This window comes from Podarcis vaucheri (assembly GCF_965113315.1).
Source record: "Podarcis vaucheri genome assembly, chromosome: 9".
NCBI lineage: Eukaryota > Metazoa > Chordata > Lepidosauria > Squamata > Lacertidae > Podarcis > Podarcis vaucheri.
In genome coordinates this window covers 13,502,897-13,520,954 of record NC_138767.1, presented here as the reverse complement: position 1 = coordinate 13,520,954, position 18,058 = coordinate 13,502,897, and the positions used below count along the sequence as shown (strand labels likewise).

Genomic DNA, 18,058 nt, shown 5'->3' with positions numbered 1-18,058 from the left:
CGTAGTTGCTTTCAAGCAGGAAAGTGGGAGAGGAGCTGCTTACACGAGTGTAAGCTGCTCCCCTCCCACTTTCCTGCTTCAAAGGGAGCCCGGGAGGAAGGAATCTGCTGCAGCCTCGAGCAGCGAAGAGGATCCATGGGTCCCCTCTTTCCCTCCTCCGTGGTTGCTTTGAAGCAGGAAAGTGGGGGAGGAGCTGCTTACACGAGTGTAAGCTGCTCCCCTCCCACTTTCCTGCTTCAAAGGGAGCCCGGGAGGAAGGAATCTGCTGCAGCCTCGAGCAGCGAAGAGGATCCATGGGTCCCCTCTTTCCCTCCTCCGTGGTTGCTTTGAAGGAGGAAAGTGGGAGAGGAGCTGCTTACATGAGTGTAAGCTGCTCCCCTCCCACTTTCCTGCTTCAAAGGGAGCCCGGGAGGAAGGAATCTGCTGCAGCCTCGAGCAGCGAAGAGGATCCATGGGTCCCCTCTTTCCCTCCTCCGTGGTTGCTTTGAAGGAGGAAAGTGGGAGAGGAGCTGCTTACACGGGTGTAAGCTGCTCCCCTCCCACATTGCCACTTCAAAGGGAGCCCGGGAGGAGGGAATCCACTGCAGCTTCCCCCACCTCCCGCAGAAGTCGCGCGCTCTTTAAAGGGGCTGTGCGGCTTCTCCTGGCTTTTCTGGGAGGTGGGGGGATTCCCCCACCTCGTAGAAAAGCCCGCAGGAGCCGCGCAGCCTTTAAAGAGGGTGCCGCTCTTGGGGGCTTTTCCCCCAGGAGGGAGAAGGTACTGCTGCAGCCAGTCAGTCCCTTCTCCCTCCTGGAGAAAAGCCCGCAAGAGCGCACGAAGCTTGTGTGCGGCTCTTGAGGGCTTTTCCCGCCTGCCTCCCCCCTGCATTCGCTCCATAGGACGCACACACATTTTCCCTTGCTTTTTAGGAGGGAAAAAGTGCGTCCTATGGTGCGAAAAATACGGTACTCTACGGAGAGGGTGCTCACCAGACAGAAATGTAGAGTTCTGGGAATCTCCCCAACGCAGAGGATATTACATATGCATGAAGCATAACTCAATAACAGAGCCAGTGTGGGGTAGTGGTTAGAGTGTAAGACTAGGGCCTGGGAGACCCAAATTCAAATCCTGACTCAGCCATGAAGCTCACTGGATTACCTTGGGCTAGTCACTGTATGTCACTCTAACTTGCTTCACAGGAATGCTATGAGGCTTAAAAAGGCAGGGAGGTATTATAATTATAATATTGGTGGTGTTGTTATTAAAATGTGCATACCGTCCTTCATCCTTAGGTCTCAGGGTAGTTCACAACATAAAATTATATAATGAAGGCACCAAGCAAACCTCCTTGGGGAGAGTGTTCCACAAGCGGGGAGCCACCACAAAAAAGGCCCGTTCTCATCTTGCCACTCTCCAGACCTCATGTGGAGAAGGCACACAATGTAAGACCTCAGAGGTTGATTTCAGGGTCCGGGTAGGTTCATATGGAGAGAGGCTGTCTTTGAGGTATTGTGGGCCTGAGCTGTTTAAGGCTTTATTGGTCAAAACCAGTACTTTGAATTGGACCCAGAAGCTAAAGTGCAGCCAGTGAGCTTGGGCCAGGATTGGTGTCATATGCTGAAACCGCCTTGCCCCAGTGAGCCGCCTGGCCATCGAATTCTGCACTAGCTGAAGTTTCTGAACCGTCTTCAGAGGCAGCCCTGCATGTAATGCATTGCAGTCATCTAACCCTGTAGGCCACCCTGTCTGTTCTTTGGAGGAACGGTGAGATATGAATGAAATTGATTGAGGAATTAATTATTTTCTTTTCCTTTGGCAGATGTACCGGAAAAATGTGCAGCAAATCATCCAGAATCTCATTCGTAAGCTGGCCTCCCTTAGCCAGTACGAGGAGGTGCTTGCAAAAATCAACGCGAGCTCGACGGACCGGCTGACGGTCCTGAAGACCAAACCCCAGGCCATTCAGAGGGATATCATCACTGTCTGCAGCGACCCTTACATGCTAGCCCAACAGCTGACTCACATAGAGCTAGTGAGTTGACGCTGTCCTGCTCTGCGCTGCCTCCTTATCTTGCCAGTGTTCTGTGTTCGCCTTTCTTTGACGGCTGTGTGCGAATTTTGCCACCGGTCCTGATTCCTTTCCTTTCCCTTTTCTGCAGGAGAGGCTCAACTACATTGGACCACAGGAGTTTGTCCAGGCATTTGTACAAAAGGACCCGCTGGATAACGACAAGGTGAATGAGGGGGCTGGGTGGACATTTGTGTGGGTGCTAGGTTTCAGTAAGTCTACAGGACAAGTTCAGCTAACTCTATCAGTAGAGCATGAAGGCCTTCATCTCAGGGTCGTGGGTCCGAGCCCCATGTTGGGCAAAAGATTCCTACATTGCGGGGTTGGACTAGAATCAGTGGTTCTCAACCTTGGGTCCCCCGACGTTTTTGGCCTACAACTCCCATGATCCCTAGCTCACAGGACCAGTGGTCAGGGATGATGGGAGTTGTAGACCAAAAACATCTGGGGACCCAAGGTTGAGAAAGGCTGTGTTATGTACTGAAGTTCTCACCCTCGGCCAGCAGGGGGGGATACTGTAGATAGTTTTCACTCAGGTCCACATATGCAAATAAGGGATTGAAAGTGACGTTCAGTGATTGGATAGTTACAGAAAATGGTTACAGTTGTGTTGTACTGGAGCTCTATATAAGCAGGCTGGCTGAACCCTTCAGTTCAGTTCTGTTCTGGCCTGTGAATAAACAAGAACTGTTTGAAGAATCGCTGTGTCGTCTGATATGTTCACCCACAACTTAACAGACTGGACTAGATCATTCTCTTGATCCCTTCCAACTGTATAATTCTGCGATTATGCGTGATTCTGTGAACTCCATTGATAATCTAGGATTGCAACACTGAGACCAGGACTATGTGGGTTCCATATAGGAGGAGCAGCAGGGGAAGAAATGAGAGGATGGGCAGGAACATGGCAGTGCAGAGACTGAAGAGGTTGCCTGCGGTTGCTTTTGGCTTCCTGGAGAGTCATGTCAGTCCATGATGCTGAACAGAAGTTAACTGGGAGGGTAAAACCGTCACCAGATTGCATCATCTGTTGACTAATTCTAGCATCATTCACTTGAAGCACTTTAAACAGTCATGGCTTCCCCCAAAGAATCATGGGAGCTGTAGTTTTAAGGGTGCTGAGACTTGTTAGGAGACCCTTATCCCCCTCACAGATGGCTACTATTCTGAGAGTGGTTTAACAACCCATCCCTCCTCCCAGGGAACTCTGGGAATTGTAGTTCTGGAAGGGGAATGCCGCTTAGGTATTATACATAAAACCTCATTTAAACCAAGGTGAGGTAAAGACAATAATAAAGCTGTAGAAGTTGAATTCCCCCCCGCTTGGAAGCATGGCATGGGAAACAAACGGCTGCTCTTGTCTTCTCAGAGCTGCTATGGTGACCGGAAGAAGGCCCGGAACCTGGAAGCCTACGTAGAATGGTTCAACAGGCTCAGCTACTTAGTTGCCACAGAAATATGCATGGTAAGCAAATCAGATTACAGTTTGGGGGTTGGGTGCCATACTTGTAACACCCTCCCACATCAAAAAAATCTCCCTGCAAGTGGTAAACTGAAAATGGGAGGTATGCTCAATCTTCCTCTAGTTCAGGTTTCCTCCACCTCGGCCCTCCAGATGTTTTTGGCCTACAACTCCCATGATCCTTAGCTAGCAGGACCAGGGGTCAGGGATGATGGGAACTGTAGCCTCAAAACATCTGGAGGACCGAGGTTGAAGAAGCCTGCTCTAGTTTATGTTGGGAATGTCTTCAACTTGCTGTTTTGTTTTTAACATGGAGGAGAATTTAGAATACGATACCCTGCCCTCTCTCTAGTGTGAAATGGTATATCCCTCCACCATTTGAGTCTGGCAAGGGGTTGGCACCAATGATGCCAGGTAATGCTGCCAGGCCTGCGAATACGTGTGTTAAAGGGCTCTACATTTCAGTCCCTGTGCGAAATCCTTTCTTCGGATGATTTTAATTTGCTCACCCAAAGAGAATAAAATGTGTGCGAGCCTGAAGTACCTAGCTAAGGTTAGCAGAAGGGCCTTGATAGCCCTCCACTGAATGCGAGATGAGAGTCCCATTGTGATTTTCTGTCAGTTCTGAAACAGCCACTAGTACATAGATCAAATATACCAAGCGTGGAGCTGATGGAACAACCTAAAGTCCTCCTTGTGTTGCAAGTTCTTGTACTGTATCTGTAGAATAATGTTGAAATGTAGCCTTATGAGGCTTTGCCCTCGGGTGGGAAAAATATTGCGCCTGGGAAAGGGAAGTGGGAATCAACAGACACTCAAGGAATAGTTTCGGAGAAAAGGGTTTTATTTCTACCATCCATGAACTGGTAGAAGGAGCAAGTGTGATAAGTCACAAAAAGCATGCACGAAGTTCACAATCATGTGCACAAGTATATATACCCCTTTCTAGTTCCCTCCTCCTTTCTCCTTTCTCAGGAGTCCTGCTTATGAGTTCCTCTGAGCATGAACAGAAAGCTGTCTTGGGACTCTTGGACTCTTGGCAGGAAAGGGGGGTGAGGGGGTTTCAGTGTGTTCCAGTTGTTTCAATCTCTTGCTCTGGCATGGTTCCCGGACAGAAAGCAAGTTGCAATGTGGTTCTTTAGCAAGGCCAGAAGGCATGAGAAAGGCCTGAGAAACAATGGACTGTTCTCTACCTTTGTTACAGCAGAGCGGAATGTTTCTGATGCTTAGCTGCTGAGAAAATGATTTTGAAAAGCTTTGAGCCTGCTTTGGGGGGGGGGTGACTTCGGACCTAGGTGAGGTCACCTGTCCTCACCTTCCTTCATTCCCCCCTCTCAGTGGCCTCAAGAAAGGATAGTGCTCCATTTGGGACAGGCCTGGCGGCTGTCCAAAAACAAACAGGGGGGAATGAAGGGACACGATACCCAAATCCTGTCTGAAATCACCCTAGGCTTCAATAATCACCCCAGGCCTCAAAACTGTCCAAAACTCCTTTTGTCTTCTAAAAATCCAAAACAGCTTTTCTCTGCTCTTCTCTGCTTTTCTCACAAGATGCTGTGGCAAAAGGCAAAATGTAACTTTTAAAGGCTAATGAATAGGCTCTGTTCACAGCAGGCCTGAGAAACTGAATCTTATCTCATTCTAGTTGCAACATCTCTGGACATGCTGAACCACTCTCACTCCCCTTTCCTGGGAAGGGTGCCAAGAGTCCCAAGAGTCCCAAGACAGCTTTCTGTTCATGCTCAGAGGACTCCTGAGGAAGGAGAAAGGAGGAGGGAACTAGAAAGGGGAATATATGCTTGTGCACATGATTGTGAACTTCGTGCATGCTTTTTGTGACTTATCACACTTGCTCCTTCTACCAGTTCATGGATGGTAGAAATAAAACCCTTTTCTCCGAAACTATTCCTTGAGTGTCTGTTGACTCCCACTTCCCTTTCCCAGGTGCAATATTTTTCCCACCCGAGGGCAAAGCCTCATAAGGCTACAAAATTACAGTGCCATAGATGGTAGGGACAGTGATTTCTTTGGCAAAAAGATGAGGCGTTGGCACTCATGAAAGTGCCGTGGGTGCCAGCACAAAATGGCCACCATGGGTAGAAAAAAAGAGGTTCTGGAACTCTCTACCAGTTGAGTCCTGTTACAAAAGAACCCTCTGGATATAGACATATGTACCTGCACTTTCCCCCTTCATTTGTCCCTTCCTCTACAAGAATTAAATTAAATTAAATTAATTCTCTTTTGGGTTTGTTTTCCTTCCTTCAGCCTGTGAAGAAAAAGCACCGAGCGAGGATGATAGAGTACTTCATCGATGTGGCCCGGGAGTGCTTTAACATTGGCAACTTCAACTCATTAATGGCCATTATTTGTAAGTATAGATGGGAATCCTTCGTAGTCACATGGTATTTTTAAATTGTTGCTTGTTAAAGGGTGCTTGGTTTAGAGAATGAGTTGGCTCACCTCAGTCTGATTCAGGTCAGATCTGGACTAATAATAATAATAATAATAATAATAATAATTTATACCCCGCCCATCTAGCTGGTTTCCCCAGCCACTCTGGGCAGCTTCCAACAGAATATTAAAATACAATAACCTATTAAACATTAAAAGATTCTCTAAACAGGGCTGCTGGGGTATGGGGTTGCTCTTGCGTAAGTTGCCGCCTCTCCTGGTTATGTTGCCTTGTTAAACCTTTCTGTCTAGACAGCCCTTCACTTCGTGGCTGCCTCAGTCGCTAGCAGAATCCGTCAGTGGGCGTTTCTTAAATCTTTTTCAACATCAAAGTTGTTTGACACCCAGTCTCCTCCTACTCTCTCTGCACGGAAGTCTTCTGCGCAGGGTGGGCGTGGGTAGCGGAGGACCAGTGCTCTCCCCGCTGGTGTCTGGTGAAGAGTCCTGGAGCCCTCTCGCCGATTCCCCCATCAGCCCCTCTATATCCCTGGTGTTGCGCTGATTTGCTTCCCCATCTGCGGAGCTGCCTCTCTCCCTGCTGGGCCCTTCTCCAGCATCATTTGAGAGCCTTCCCTCCACCTCTAGCTCCGATGTCAGTTCCCTGACAGCTGCCTTCAGATGTCTTCTAAAAGTTTGGTAGTTATTTTTCTCTTTGACATCTGGTGGGATGGCGTTCCACAGGGCGGGCGCCACTACCGAGAAGGCCCTCTGCCTGGTTCCCTGTAACTTGGCTTCTTGCAGCGAGGGAACCGCCAGAAGGCCCTCGGCGCTGGACCTCAGTGTCCGGGCACAACAGTGTGGCTCCTTCAGGTATACTGATGCCTTGTCCAACTTGTGACACTGCAGATGTGGTTAGACTCCAGCTCCCATCAGCCCCAGGGAGCATGGTCAAACTGAACTGGCTTTCTTCCCACTCTCTAGTTGTAGCTTAGCCAGAAACATGTGGGGGACAGCAGGTCAGGGAAGATTTATATTGTTGCTGCCAATAGCTGTACCCTGTGTCTCCCCACTCCTGCCACACAACTGCTCTGTAATGTAGTATCACTAACCAGATAGAACTGTCTGGTTGCTTTGCAGGGTGAATAATAATAATGATACTTACCTGTTATATTGCACAGTATCTCCAGTTAGGACCCAAGCAATTCTTCTGACTGCAAATTGTTTTAACTGATTTTAATATTGTGTTTCTATATTGTCACAATCCACACTAGGACACTAGGCTAATTAAGAAATATGATGATAATTCAGATTGCTTCACATCTATTATCTAGCTGTAATCCTTACAACAACTCTGTAGTCATTGGTATTATCCCCAATTTGAGGAGGGAAGGACTGAGGCTGAGAGAGAATGGGGTGCCAAAGGTCACCATGGCAGAGGCAAGATTGGGAACAAACACTTCCTGATTCTTAGTTTTGTCTTTTACGCTGTGTACAAACCCTGCATTTTAAGTATCTGACTTCTCCCAAAAATGAATCTGGGGAGTTGTAGTTTGTTACAGGAGCTGAAAATTGCAAACTACAGTTTCCAGGATTCTTTGGGGGGAAGTAATGTGCTTTTAAATGTTTGGCGTGCACATAGCCTTAGTCCCAACTCTCGGGACAGAGGACAGAAGGATGTGAGGCTGCTTTTGCTGCCAGACCTGCAGCTCCAGTACTTTCTAGTCACATCTTCATAATGCTGCAAGGAGGCCAGAATGGCTATCTTTGCAAATATTCAATTCCCTGTCCCCTGCTTTTTAAATATATCTAGTCCAGAATAATGATGTGCTCTTTCGCTCTTGTTTCTGTATCTTCCTTGCGGCCTTCTGAACTAAAAGCTGGAATGAACATGAGCCCTGTCTCCAGACTAAAGAAAACCTGGTCAAAAGTTAAGACGGCCAAATTCGACATTCTCGAGGTAAATGTGGTTTAGTCACCTGAAATCTTGTTTATCCAGTTGTTTATCAGCCAGGGGGACAAGTGGTTCTCATCATCTATGCAAAGATATCTACCTATTCTGTCCATTTTTTCTATCCCTAATGCTAGTTCCATTAAAGTTTGGAGAGGGTGGGTAATATCTTAAAATGTTCTGATTACACACTGCTGCTTACAGTGTAGCAACAAGAGAAGCTCCTAGCCCATTAGAAAAATCTATAGTAGTCTATGCTTTCCATATGCCATTTAATGGGCAACGCTTTATTTATTTATTTTGAACGTTTGTAATCTCTCCTTCACATGAAGGTCCCAGGGCAGAGGACACAAACATAATAGAACTAAATAATATACTAAAAGGAACATTACACTGAAAATCTATTCCGTGGGCGAATATGCAGAACATGGGTCCCTATTTGTTAAATTTCCTATTCCGTCCAAATAGCTTATCTGACTCAAACGTCTGATTATCTAAGTATGGAGCTATACAGTGGCTTATCTCCATCCATCTCTGTCTCTCTTTCGAATTTTGGATGAGGCTTTGCTGGTTGTCTGCTTTATTTGTTTATTTCTTAAAATTTACATATGTAAAAAGTAAACAAACCTCAGAGCAGTTTACAGATGAAGAAAACAATGAAATTATTGGTAACACCAACTATCTAAAAACAGGCCGATTGCTACTTCGTATCTGGTGCTCTTCCACTGAATTAAATGCTGGACTTCTAAATAATTTTGTAGTGTCTGCTATAGCATGGGAATGTTGTGAACATTTCCATTCTTTTTTAAAAAATCTAGCATCAAATGGACCCTTCCAGCAATTTTTACAATTACCGCACAGCTTTGCGTGGAGCAGCTCAGAGGTCTTTGACAGCACACAGCAACAGAGAGAAGGTATGATTTGCAAATATATTTGCGGTTGGCCAGGGATCAAATTTACTTATTAGGAGGTGTGCACCAGGTAAGCCATCTGCCTGGAGCACAGCTTCCTGCTAACTGGGAACTGTCTTGGGGGGGAAATGTGCATTTTTGGTCACTGATTGTCACTTTTCTCATAAAGAAATGTCACATCTGGCCTGTCCTAAAGGGTTCTGTGTGCTTTGCACTAAAAAAAAAGTACTCTTGAATACTGTGCCAAGGTAATCACAGTTTCATGCCAAGGAAATCTCCCTTCTGCAACTTGTATAAATGATGCAAGCTAGGCCCATTTGTATAGTTCTCTTACTTTGGATAATTTATTCCGGTTTGGCTAGTCCATGAGGAGAAGCAAGGAGCTATGCAGCAAACTAAATGCTGTCCTTCGCCATTAGGGATTTATTTTATCCATCCCTTGGGCTCCTCATATTTTGCCATATGTTACCCACACGCTTTCGAACATATACATGTGACTCTTAAGGCCTAGGAATTTGTCATTGTCGTTTTAAAAAATGAAAGGTGAGGGCTAGTGGTGGCGTCAGAGGGACACGGGTGGCGCTGTGGGTTAAACCACAGAGCCTTGGACTTGCCAATCAGAAGGTCGGCAGTTCGAATCCCAGCGACGGGGTGAGCTCCCGTTGCACAGTCCCAGCTCCTGCCAACCTAGCAGTTCGAAAGCATGTCAAAGTCCAAGTAGATAAATAGGTACCGCTCTAGCGGGAAGGTAAAAAAAGCACGGCGTTTCCGTGCGCTGCTCTGGTTCGCCAGAAGCAGCTTAGTCATGCTGGCCACATGACCCGGAAGCTGTACATCGGCTCCCTCGGCCAATAAAGCGAGATGAGCGCCACAAACCCAGAGTCGGCCACGACTAGACCTAACGGTCAGGGGTCCCTTTACCTTTACTAATGGTGGCGTCAGAGGCTCTACTGTTTTTAAGCTAGCAGAAAGGAAGGCTTTATAATGGGAACCTTGCAGAATTTCATTGGACTCCAACTTCCATCATCCCCAGTCAATGTTGTTGATGTCTTGAATGATGGGAGTTGTAGTCCAGCAACTTCTTGAAGGCTACATGTTCCCCAGGCATGTGTTTTAATAATGCAAATGAATCAAGCTGGAACACTAATTATTTGGGCAAGCCTTTCCTGATGGGAAATGCAATGTTATTCCTGTCCATGGCTGCCTTTGCAGAGAATCAGTTTCTTAGTGGGTTTTCTCTCTCGTTTCCATTGCCCCAGAAATGGAGCAAAGTTAGAAAAGAGTGAGAAGCAAACACTTTGCTCTTTCCGGATGAAAGGCAGAAAGATGAAAGCTTTGCAGGCTGCTCCTCGGCCAAAAGATATTCTCTGAAATATCTGTACTTTGAGGAAAGTAGTACATCCTGGAGTTCAGCTGAACCTTTTAAAAAAGCCAGCCTTTACCTGCATGATCAATTGTGGGTTGGGTTGTTTGTTTTGGTGGAAAGGGAAAGCTAGAAGTAGAAACTGCAGGAGGGGGTTGAAAAGATTATTATGGTCCAACACCCCATGAAATTGAGGTTGTGAAGTAGGGAAAGAGGAAGGTTCATATATCAGGTATTAAGACTCTTGTGATAAGCTTGTAAGTTTGGAAATATACTGATATTGTGTGTATGTTTCCATGTGTTTGCATGCCAGATGCAATGGGAAACCCAAAGGGAAACTGGCTCCCATTTAGCTCCCAAGCTAAGTTCAAGAAGTTGGTTTTGGTGTGCAAAATCCCATAACACTTGGGATCAGGATACCTGAAGGACACCCCTTATAGACCAAATCAGTCACTGCTAGGGCTGGGTGATATATCGATATATCATCCAAAACTGGTTTGAAGTCCATATCATGATATCGGTTTCATTATTTTTGACCTGCCGACCTAGCAAATCATGATGTGTGTGTGTGTTATGCAAAAATCACAATGTGAGAAAAACCGTGCAGCCAGCCCATGCCTTTATGTAGATCCGCCCTTATTTCAGACACTGTGATATATTTGTATATCACGGTGTTGAAAACCAGGTATCACCCAGCCCTCGTCGCTGTGCTGTGGAGATGGGGGCCTCCCGCAGATACCATCTTATTAGGAAGTCCATTCCACACAACATAGGAATCGGGTCTTTATATTGTCACAGCACCAGTCCTTTGGAATCACTCCCCGCTTGAATATCAACTAGGCCTCATCTCTGTTGTCTTTTCGGTGCCAAGCGAAGACTTCTCTCTTTCATCAGGCCTTTTAAATTGAGGTTTCCCAGTGTGCGGCTGCATCGGGATGGTTTTTAAGATGTTTGCTCACTTGTTGCTTGCTGCCCTGGGGTCCTTTGGGAAGAAGAGCCATGGTATAAATTTAATAAATAAACTAGCAAATACATCCAGAGTGAAGAACCTGCAACTCAAGGTTGGCCACAGTCCTGCTTAATTTCAGCTGGGCCTTAGGAATTAGCAGGGAGTGTAAAGAAAGATCCTTGAAGGCGTTTCAGAAGATGGCAATGCCATGGCAGTTCCCAGGCATTACCACTTTCAGTCTTGTTGTTGTTCGTGGTTTTCAGAATACACTTAACAACTCATAAGTTCATTAATACTTGTGTTCAGCCCCTGATCCCTGGCCTTTGGTAGAAAAAGAGTGTGCGCCTTAGACAAACAGTGTCACTATTATGCTAGCTTCAGCGCTGAAAGGGAGGGGAAGGCTACTAGACAGTGTCAACGGTGCTGAACTAGATGAATAAAAAGGTCAGACTTTGTATAAGGCACCTTAGAAATTCTCCTTTGCCTCCAGGCTACGTGCATTAGCCATTTTCAAGTTTTTACTGGAGCACCTTGACTTTGCCCATTGTTGTGCTGCCTCCCTTCTGGAACGGATGCTAACTAAGCCCGTTGTTCCCCTTCTTCCTTAGATCGTCATCCCTTTCTTCAGCTTGCTTATCAAGGACATTTACTTCCTCAACGAGGGCTGCGCCAACCGCCTGCCCAACGGCCACGTCAATTTTGAAGTAAGTAGAGCATGCTCGGAATTTCTCAATGTGTGTATGTGTGGTCCCCCCCCCTTAAACCGACAAGCTTTGCTAATTAAACTGTGAGCAGAAAGCCTTGCCGGAGGGTTGGCTGCCCATCTCTTGACGCTAATTGTGAGCATGACTAGTCCCGGAGGTATAGACTTAATCATTTGGTGTCTGCTTCCGGGTCCTGTTGGCAAAGACCCCACCCTTTGGGGGGAAAATGTCTGTTCTGACTTTGTCTCTTTCACTGCTCGTGGGTGGCCATGCCCTTCCTCTAAAAACAGACAAGCATTCAGGTTCCCTCCCTCTCTCTCTTTACATCTGTTTTAGGGCCACATCTGCACTATACATTTCAAGCAGAATCATAGAATTGTAGAGTTTGGAAGCATAGCTGTCAACTTTCCCTTTTCCTGCGAGGAATCCTATTCGGAATAAGGGAATTTCTCTTTAAGAAAGGGAAACGTTGACAGCTATGGTTGGAAGGGACCCTGAGGGTCATCTTGTTCAATCCGCTGCAATGTAGAAATCTTTTGCCCAATGTGGGGTTCAAACCCATCACCCTGAGATTAAAGGTCTCAAATCTCTACCAACTGAGCTATCCCATTTTAAACTGTCATGGCTTCCACTAAAGAATCCTGGGTACTGAAGTTTGTTAAGGGTGCTGAGAGTTGTTAGGAGACCCCTATTCCTTTCACAGATTATGAAGCCCACTTCCTGGGAGTTGTAGCTCTCTTAAGGGTGAAGCATCACCGTCATATAAGGGTGAAGTGGTGTCATCAGTTCTTACTTCAGAAAAAAGAGTGTACCTCTATCGTAAGGGACGCGGGTGGCGCTGAGGTCTAAACCACAGAGCCTGGGGCTTGCCGATCAGAAGGTCGGCGGTTTGAATCCCTGCAACAGGGTGAGCTCCCGTTTTTCGGTCCCAGCTCCTGCCAACCTAGCAGTTCAAAAGCACGTCAAAGTGCAAGTAGATAAATAGGTACCACTCCAGCGGGAAGGTAAACGGCGTTTCCGTGCACTGCTCTGGTTCACCAGAAGCAGCTTAGTCATGCTGGCCAAATGACCTGGAAGCTGTACGCTGGCTCCCTCGGCCAATAAAGCGAGATGCGCACCGCAACCCCAGAGTCGTCCGTGACTGGACCTAATGATCAGGGGTCCGTTTACCTTTTTACCTCTGTCGCAGCTGTTGGAAATACTAATTTGGAATTTTACACCACGCATCCCTCTCTTTTCTTGACTCAGACTTTGACTAGTTGTTGGGTTTGTTTTCTTTTTGTGAACATGTTTTTACTGACCTTCTCTGCCCTCTATTAAATTCCAGAAATTTTGGGAACTGGCTAAACAAGTGAGTGAGTTTATGACGTGGAAACAAGTTGAGTGCCCTTTTGAAAGAGACCGGAAAATCCTTCCATACCTGCTCACCGTCCCAGTCTTCAGCGAGGATGGTAAGAGATGTGCAAACACTAGTCATTGAGCAGTGCGCCTGCTGTCATCTATCACTTTATTTTTGGGAAATACAGAAAACCACCCTAGTTTTGTTGGAGGTAGCCCCTTGGGAGAAGAAGGGCAGAGTTAGCATTTGATACACCTGTGAGTCTCTGGGAAAGAGGGGTACAAAAAGCCCACAGTACTACAAGTTAGTGATGAAAGGCCAGCTGTATACAGTGCTGATTGGCTAGTATCCATAGCATCATCAAAACAACCCCCGCTTCCAATCGCAAAGGACTGGTTTGCTCTTATCAATGAATAAAGGTACATAATAGCTCTAGGAAGGAAGGAAGGAAGGAAGGAAGGAAGGAAGGAAGGAAGGAAGGAAGGAAGTCCACCTGAATCACAGGATGGAGAAGCAAAACAGTCCCCGCAACAGAAAAACATTTGATTCACAATTAAAACAATGCAAGTCTAGAAATAATGGTTGTTTAAATCTGGCGACTGTGCTTCAAATAATGGTTGTCGCCTGCCATGAATGTCCCAACTGAGATAGAAAGGTGGCATGCAATTGCAATAATTCAAAAATCCATAGCCAAATATTCTAACAACAAATAGCAGGAGGAGGACAGTCATTACAGAAGATCAGGATGGATAAAGTATTCTGCAAGCAGTTTTTTTAAAATAAAAAAAAATTATAAGAGGGTTCTTTACCATCCAGACCTTGTTACTGTACACTTGGAAGTGACATGGCCCCTACCCCAAGCGTTGAGATGCTGAAGAAATCCTCTGAGGCAAGGACTGGAAGATAGCTATTTATTTGTTGCATTTGTTTCCTACTTCTTTGCCAAGGAGCTCAACACAATTCTCCCCCTCCTCATTTTAATCTCCACAATGACCCTGTGAGCCAGGTTAGGCTGAGAGTGAGTGACTTGCCCTGGGGGTCTTCCAGTGAGCTGAGTGGGGTTTCGAACCCTGGTCTCCCAGGTCCTAGTCCAACACTCTACCCGTTACACTACACTGGCTCGCATGCCTGTAATGATGACGTTCTGTTTCTTCTGACTGCAGCACTTTACTTGGCTTCCTACGAGAGCGAAGGCCCCGAGAACCACATTGAAAAAGACAGATGGAAGACTCTCAGGTCAGTGTCAAAGGGGATTGTCGTCAGATAAATCAGCAGACTGCAAAGTTGCTTGAGCGCTAAGACACCTTCCATACCAAGTGTTCCACTGCTGCATGCCTCAACAGATGGACACAGTGTGAACTTGCTTCCAAAAAAAAGTCTTATTTAATTTCTGGGCTTTCCCAAAGTATTAGCACACAAGCTGTTTCTTCTTCCTGTTTTTTTGGTCCTTCCACCCTTCTCCAATGTGTTAGGAACCTCCTTTTTCACCTTTAAAAATTGAATGAATGCATTTTTTTTTTTGCCCAGACAGATTTCCAGTTTCCTTCCCTTTCTTGTTTGAAAGCTTTTGTCCAGTCAGTCATGCATGTTTCTAAATTCTCCTAAAGTTGACTTGTTGTGCTGATTCAGGCTTGGTGCCCTTTTGTATGCCGCTAGACTGCAACTCCCATCATTCCTTAACAATTGAACATGATGGGAGCTGAAGTCTAACAATAGCTAGAGCGTACCAGGTTACGGGAAGTGATGCGGGTGGCGCTGTGGGTTAAACCACAGAGCCTAGGACTTGCCAATCAGAAGGTCGGTGGTTTGAATCCCCGCGACTGGGTGAGCTCACATTGCTCAGTCCCTGCTCCTGCCCACCTAGCAGTTCGAAAGCACATCAAAGTGCAAATACATAAATAGGTACTGCTCCAGCGGGAAGATAAACGGCGTTTCCGTGCGCTGCTCTGGTTCGCCAGAAGCGGCTTAGTCATGCTGGCCACATGACCCGGAAGCTGTATGCTTGCTCCGTCGGCCAATAAAGCGAGATGAGCGCCGCAACCCCAGAGTCGGTCACGACTGGACCTTTACCTTTACTTTACCTACCAGGTTAGGGAAGGCTGCATTGGTTAAAGTCCCATAATGTCCCTCCTTTGCTAGCTAAGGAACTGTGGCATGCAAAGATGAAACCATATGCCAATGGCAGTTGTGGAATGAAACCTGCTAGCGCAATACCTTTTTGCCTGAGAAAGTTGCGCAACATTTTGGTGCGACCTTAGGGTGGGGCCATTGACAGGCGTAGCCTGGGAAGAGAGGGGGTGGCTATAGGAAACTCCCAAGGGCCAAACAGAGATTTGGAGGGCCACTTCTGCCCTAACCCAGACTGAGGTTCCCCACTGTGTGCGCTGCACTTTTGAAAGATGACGTTTAGCTCCTTTGAGGTTGCTGCCAATCTACTGTGTTCCTGAGAGCCACAAGCCCTAAAATACACCCAGACCCATTTGGTGGACAGTTCAGAGAGAGACCAACAAATGCAATGTCTGAGCGTGGAGCGGTTTCCCAGTGTCCTAATCAATGGGGAGCTGTCTTAATATCCTCAGTTTGTTGTCCTTCCTGCCCATGGGGTGGTCTTCGCTGTCAGCTCCTCAGATGCCATATTGCCCCTTGTAGAAAGGAGGAGAACCGGAGCAAAATTTGAATTAATTGGCTGTGTCTGCCATTGGTTTGGGCTTCATTTGTCATTGGTTTTGGCCTCCCACCTGTCCTACCAATTGCCTCTGTTCCTAATGAGTGTCCTCTCTACTCCTCTGTCTTTTAGGTCAACGCTTCTTGGAAGGGTTTAATCCATGACTGGCTTCCTGCTGCTGCTGCTACTGCTGTGCTGACGTGGATTATTATTTTTAATTGAAGGCCATTATTGATGTCACTTATTTATTTTCCCCCTCCTCCCCCTCCCTCCCTCTTTAAATCAAGTGACATTTTAAGTTATAAGAGCTGTGCAGCTAGTTAAGACATGTCAGGACTTTATTCAATTTAAGGAACAACCGCACGTTAACTCGAGAACAAGCAGACCGGCTTCTCAAACCTGATGGATCATCAGATTAAGTGACTGGTTTGTTTTGGGTGATTGATCAAAAGACAGCGATGAGGAAAGCCGTTTGAAGATCTGACTCTTCTTTGAATCATTTCAAAACACCTGGATGGGATTCCATCACCACCTTAAAAAAAAGACACTTTTGCCTCGCTGCTCCTTTGTATTAACAACTTGCTGCTACTTGTGGGCTGGAGTCTCCAACAAACTTTCATTCCAACTGCCGGCATCTCGTTTTTCGACTGCATCATATTTTGAGTGGTGAATGGAAAGGAAAACTGTCTCGGGCTGATATTTTGCTCAGCGAATCTAAGAACTTTGGTTTCCTCCTTGGGGAGAAGAAGAAACATTCACGGCAAAGTGACATGGGCTGCTTAAGATTTGCGTTTATTTATCGTGGGGAAGGGATTAATGATTATTCCTTTGGGGTCATTGGGTTTTCCGTTTGTTCTGTTTCTTCCTTGAGTTTGCTGCTGGCTGGCAAACTATTGTTGTGGTATTATTTAAAAACGAGAAGTGATTAAACTCAGTGCTGTGATAGGAAAAGCAGAGACACTAGAAGGAAATGTAGCAAATGTAGCTAGACTCTGTAGAAAAGAAACCCTCTCCCCAATTTATAGTTACACTGTCTTTTTATTTGTTTCTGAAGGGCACGTTTACACGGTAAACATAATCTGGTATGAATCTGATTTAACTTCCTGGCTTTATCCAGAAAACCTCTGGAACTGTAGCTATCTGAAAGTAGTCAGGGTAGAGACCTCCAGCTCAGGATTGGAGGAATGACTCTAGATGTAATTGGACTACAACTCCTGCTCTACCTTGTTCATAAAACTATTTCCTCCCATAGTTACTTGGGGAGCCAAAACATTTAAACCAATTTAAAAGTCTTCAATTTCTAATGTAGACATTACCAAATGGTCTGCATCTCCTTCCCACCCCAGGTTATTGGTTGAACAATTTGACTTATTATTTCCTCTTCAAAAATTGCAGCTCAGACTGTGGGTAGATCAATGCCTTTATTGAGGGGTTTTTGAGAAAAACGGAAGTAATGGTTGAAGTAATGTGTGACCCAGTAAAGCTAACTGGAATTGTGTGATGTCTTAAAGACAAGGGAAGGATAATCTTCTGCTAAAGTGTGGGTTGAAAACAACCGACTGTCTTTTGCTTCATGAGTTTATGAGCAATATATTGACTGTGAAAGAGGGTCTCTTGTTATACATTCTGTAGTAACCAGAATGCTTAGCCACTGTATTTTGCCCTCTAGGAAATTCTGCCAAATGAAGCATAACCCTCCATTATTAGGCAGCCTAATGTTCAAGGTGGGGGTCCTTCATTTGCCAGAATCGTCTTCTAAGCACAGGGATTTGTATGTAATCAGTGCCGCCGTTCAAAATTGAAAATAAATATATCTATATCTACACTTGCATTGCCCTGCATACTTGTAGATTTGGAAAAGGAGTTCAAGGCTCGACTCTTCTTCTTCTTTAATTACTTCTGCAAAAAAGGAGACACCCTATTGAAAAAGAATGGTGGCTTCTGCTCCTTGAGAGATGTGCAGGATCCCACTGTTAAGAATTTACACTACTACTACCCTGTGATCACAGCTTGTATTGACAGAGTTTGTATGCGTGTCTTGGTTGACGAAAGGGTGTAGACTCCCATGGGCTGTTCCTTGTTTCTCTGAGCCATACTCAACTCATTTCTATAAATGATATTTATTTACATGTAATCACATTACATAACATCATACCCTCTTATTTTATCTCTTTGGCTCAACTGAGCCTAACGACTTCCATCCCTCCCGTCTGATGGTTTACATTACTTTACATTACTCAACCTGAATAGGTAGCTATTTCATTTTACAAATCTTCAA

The 18,058-nt window shown here is 45.8% G+C and overlaps 1 protein-coding gene across 2 annotated transcripts in view; it reads left to right on the top strand.

Moving 5' to 3' along the window:
* Positions 1 to 17,605, top strand: part of RASGEF1B (RasGEF domain family member 1B) — a 255,872-nt gene extending 238,267 nt beyond the window's left edge. For both annotated transcript variants that reach the window (XM_082236503.1, XM_082236504.1), the window contains 10 exons: positions 1,800 to 2,012; positions 2,140 to 2,214; positions 3,418 to 3,513; positions 5,776 to 5,878; positions 7,779 to 7,858; positions 8,668 to 8,763; positions 11,681 to 11,776; positions 13,104 to 13,227; positions 14,279 to 14,351; positions 15,913 to 17,605. In XM_082236503.1, the coding sequence (XP_082092629.1) occupies positions 1,800 to 2,012; positions 2,140 to 2,214; positions 3,418 to 3,513; positions 5,776 to 5,878; positions 7,779 to 7,858; positions 8,668 to 8,763; positions 11,681 to 11,776; positions 13,104 to 13,227; positions 14,279 to 14,351; positions 15,913 to 15,937 (981 nt within the window). In that variant the 3' untranslated portion in view covers positions 15,938 to 17,605. The remainder of the gene's footprint in view (positions 1 to 1,799; positions 2,013 to 2,139; positions 2,215 to 3,417; positions 3,514 to 5,775; positions 5,879 to 7,778; positions 7,859 to 8,667; positions 8,764 to 11,680; positions 11,777 to 13,103; positions 13,228 to 14,278; positions 14,352 to 15,912) is intronic.
* The last annotated feature ends 453 nt before the right edge of the window (positions 17,606 to 18,058 follow it).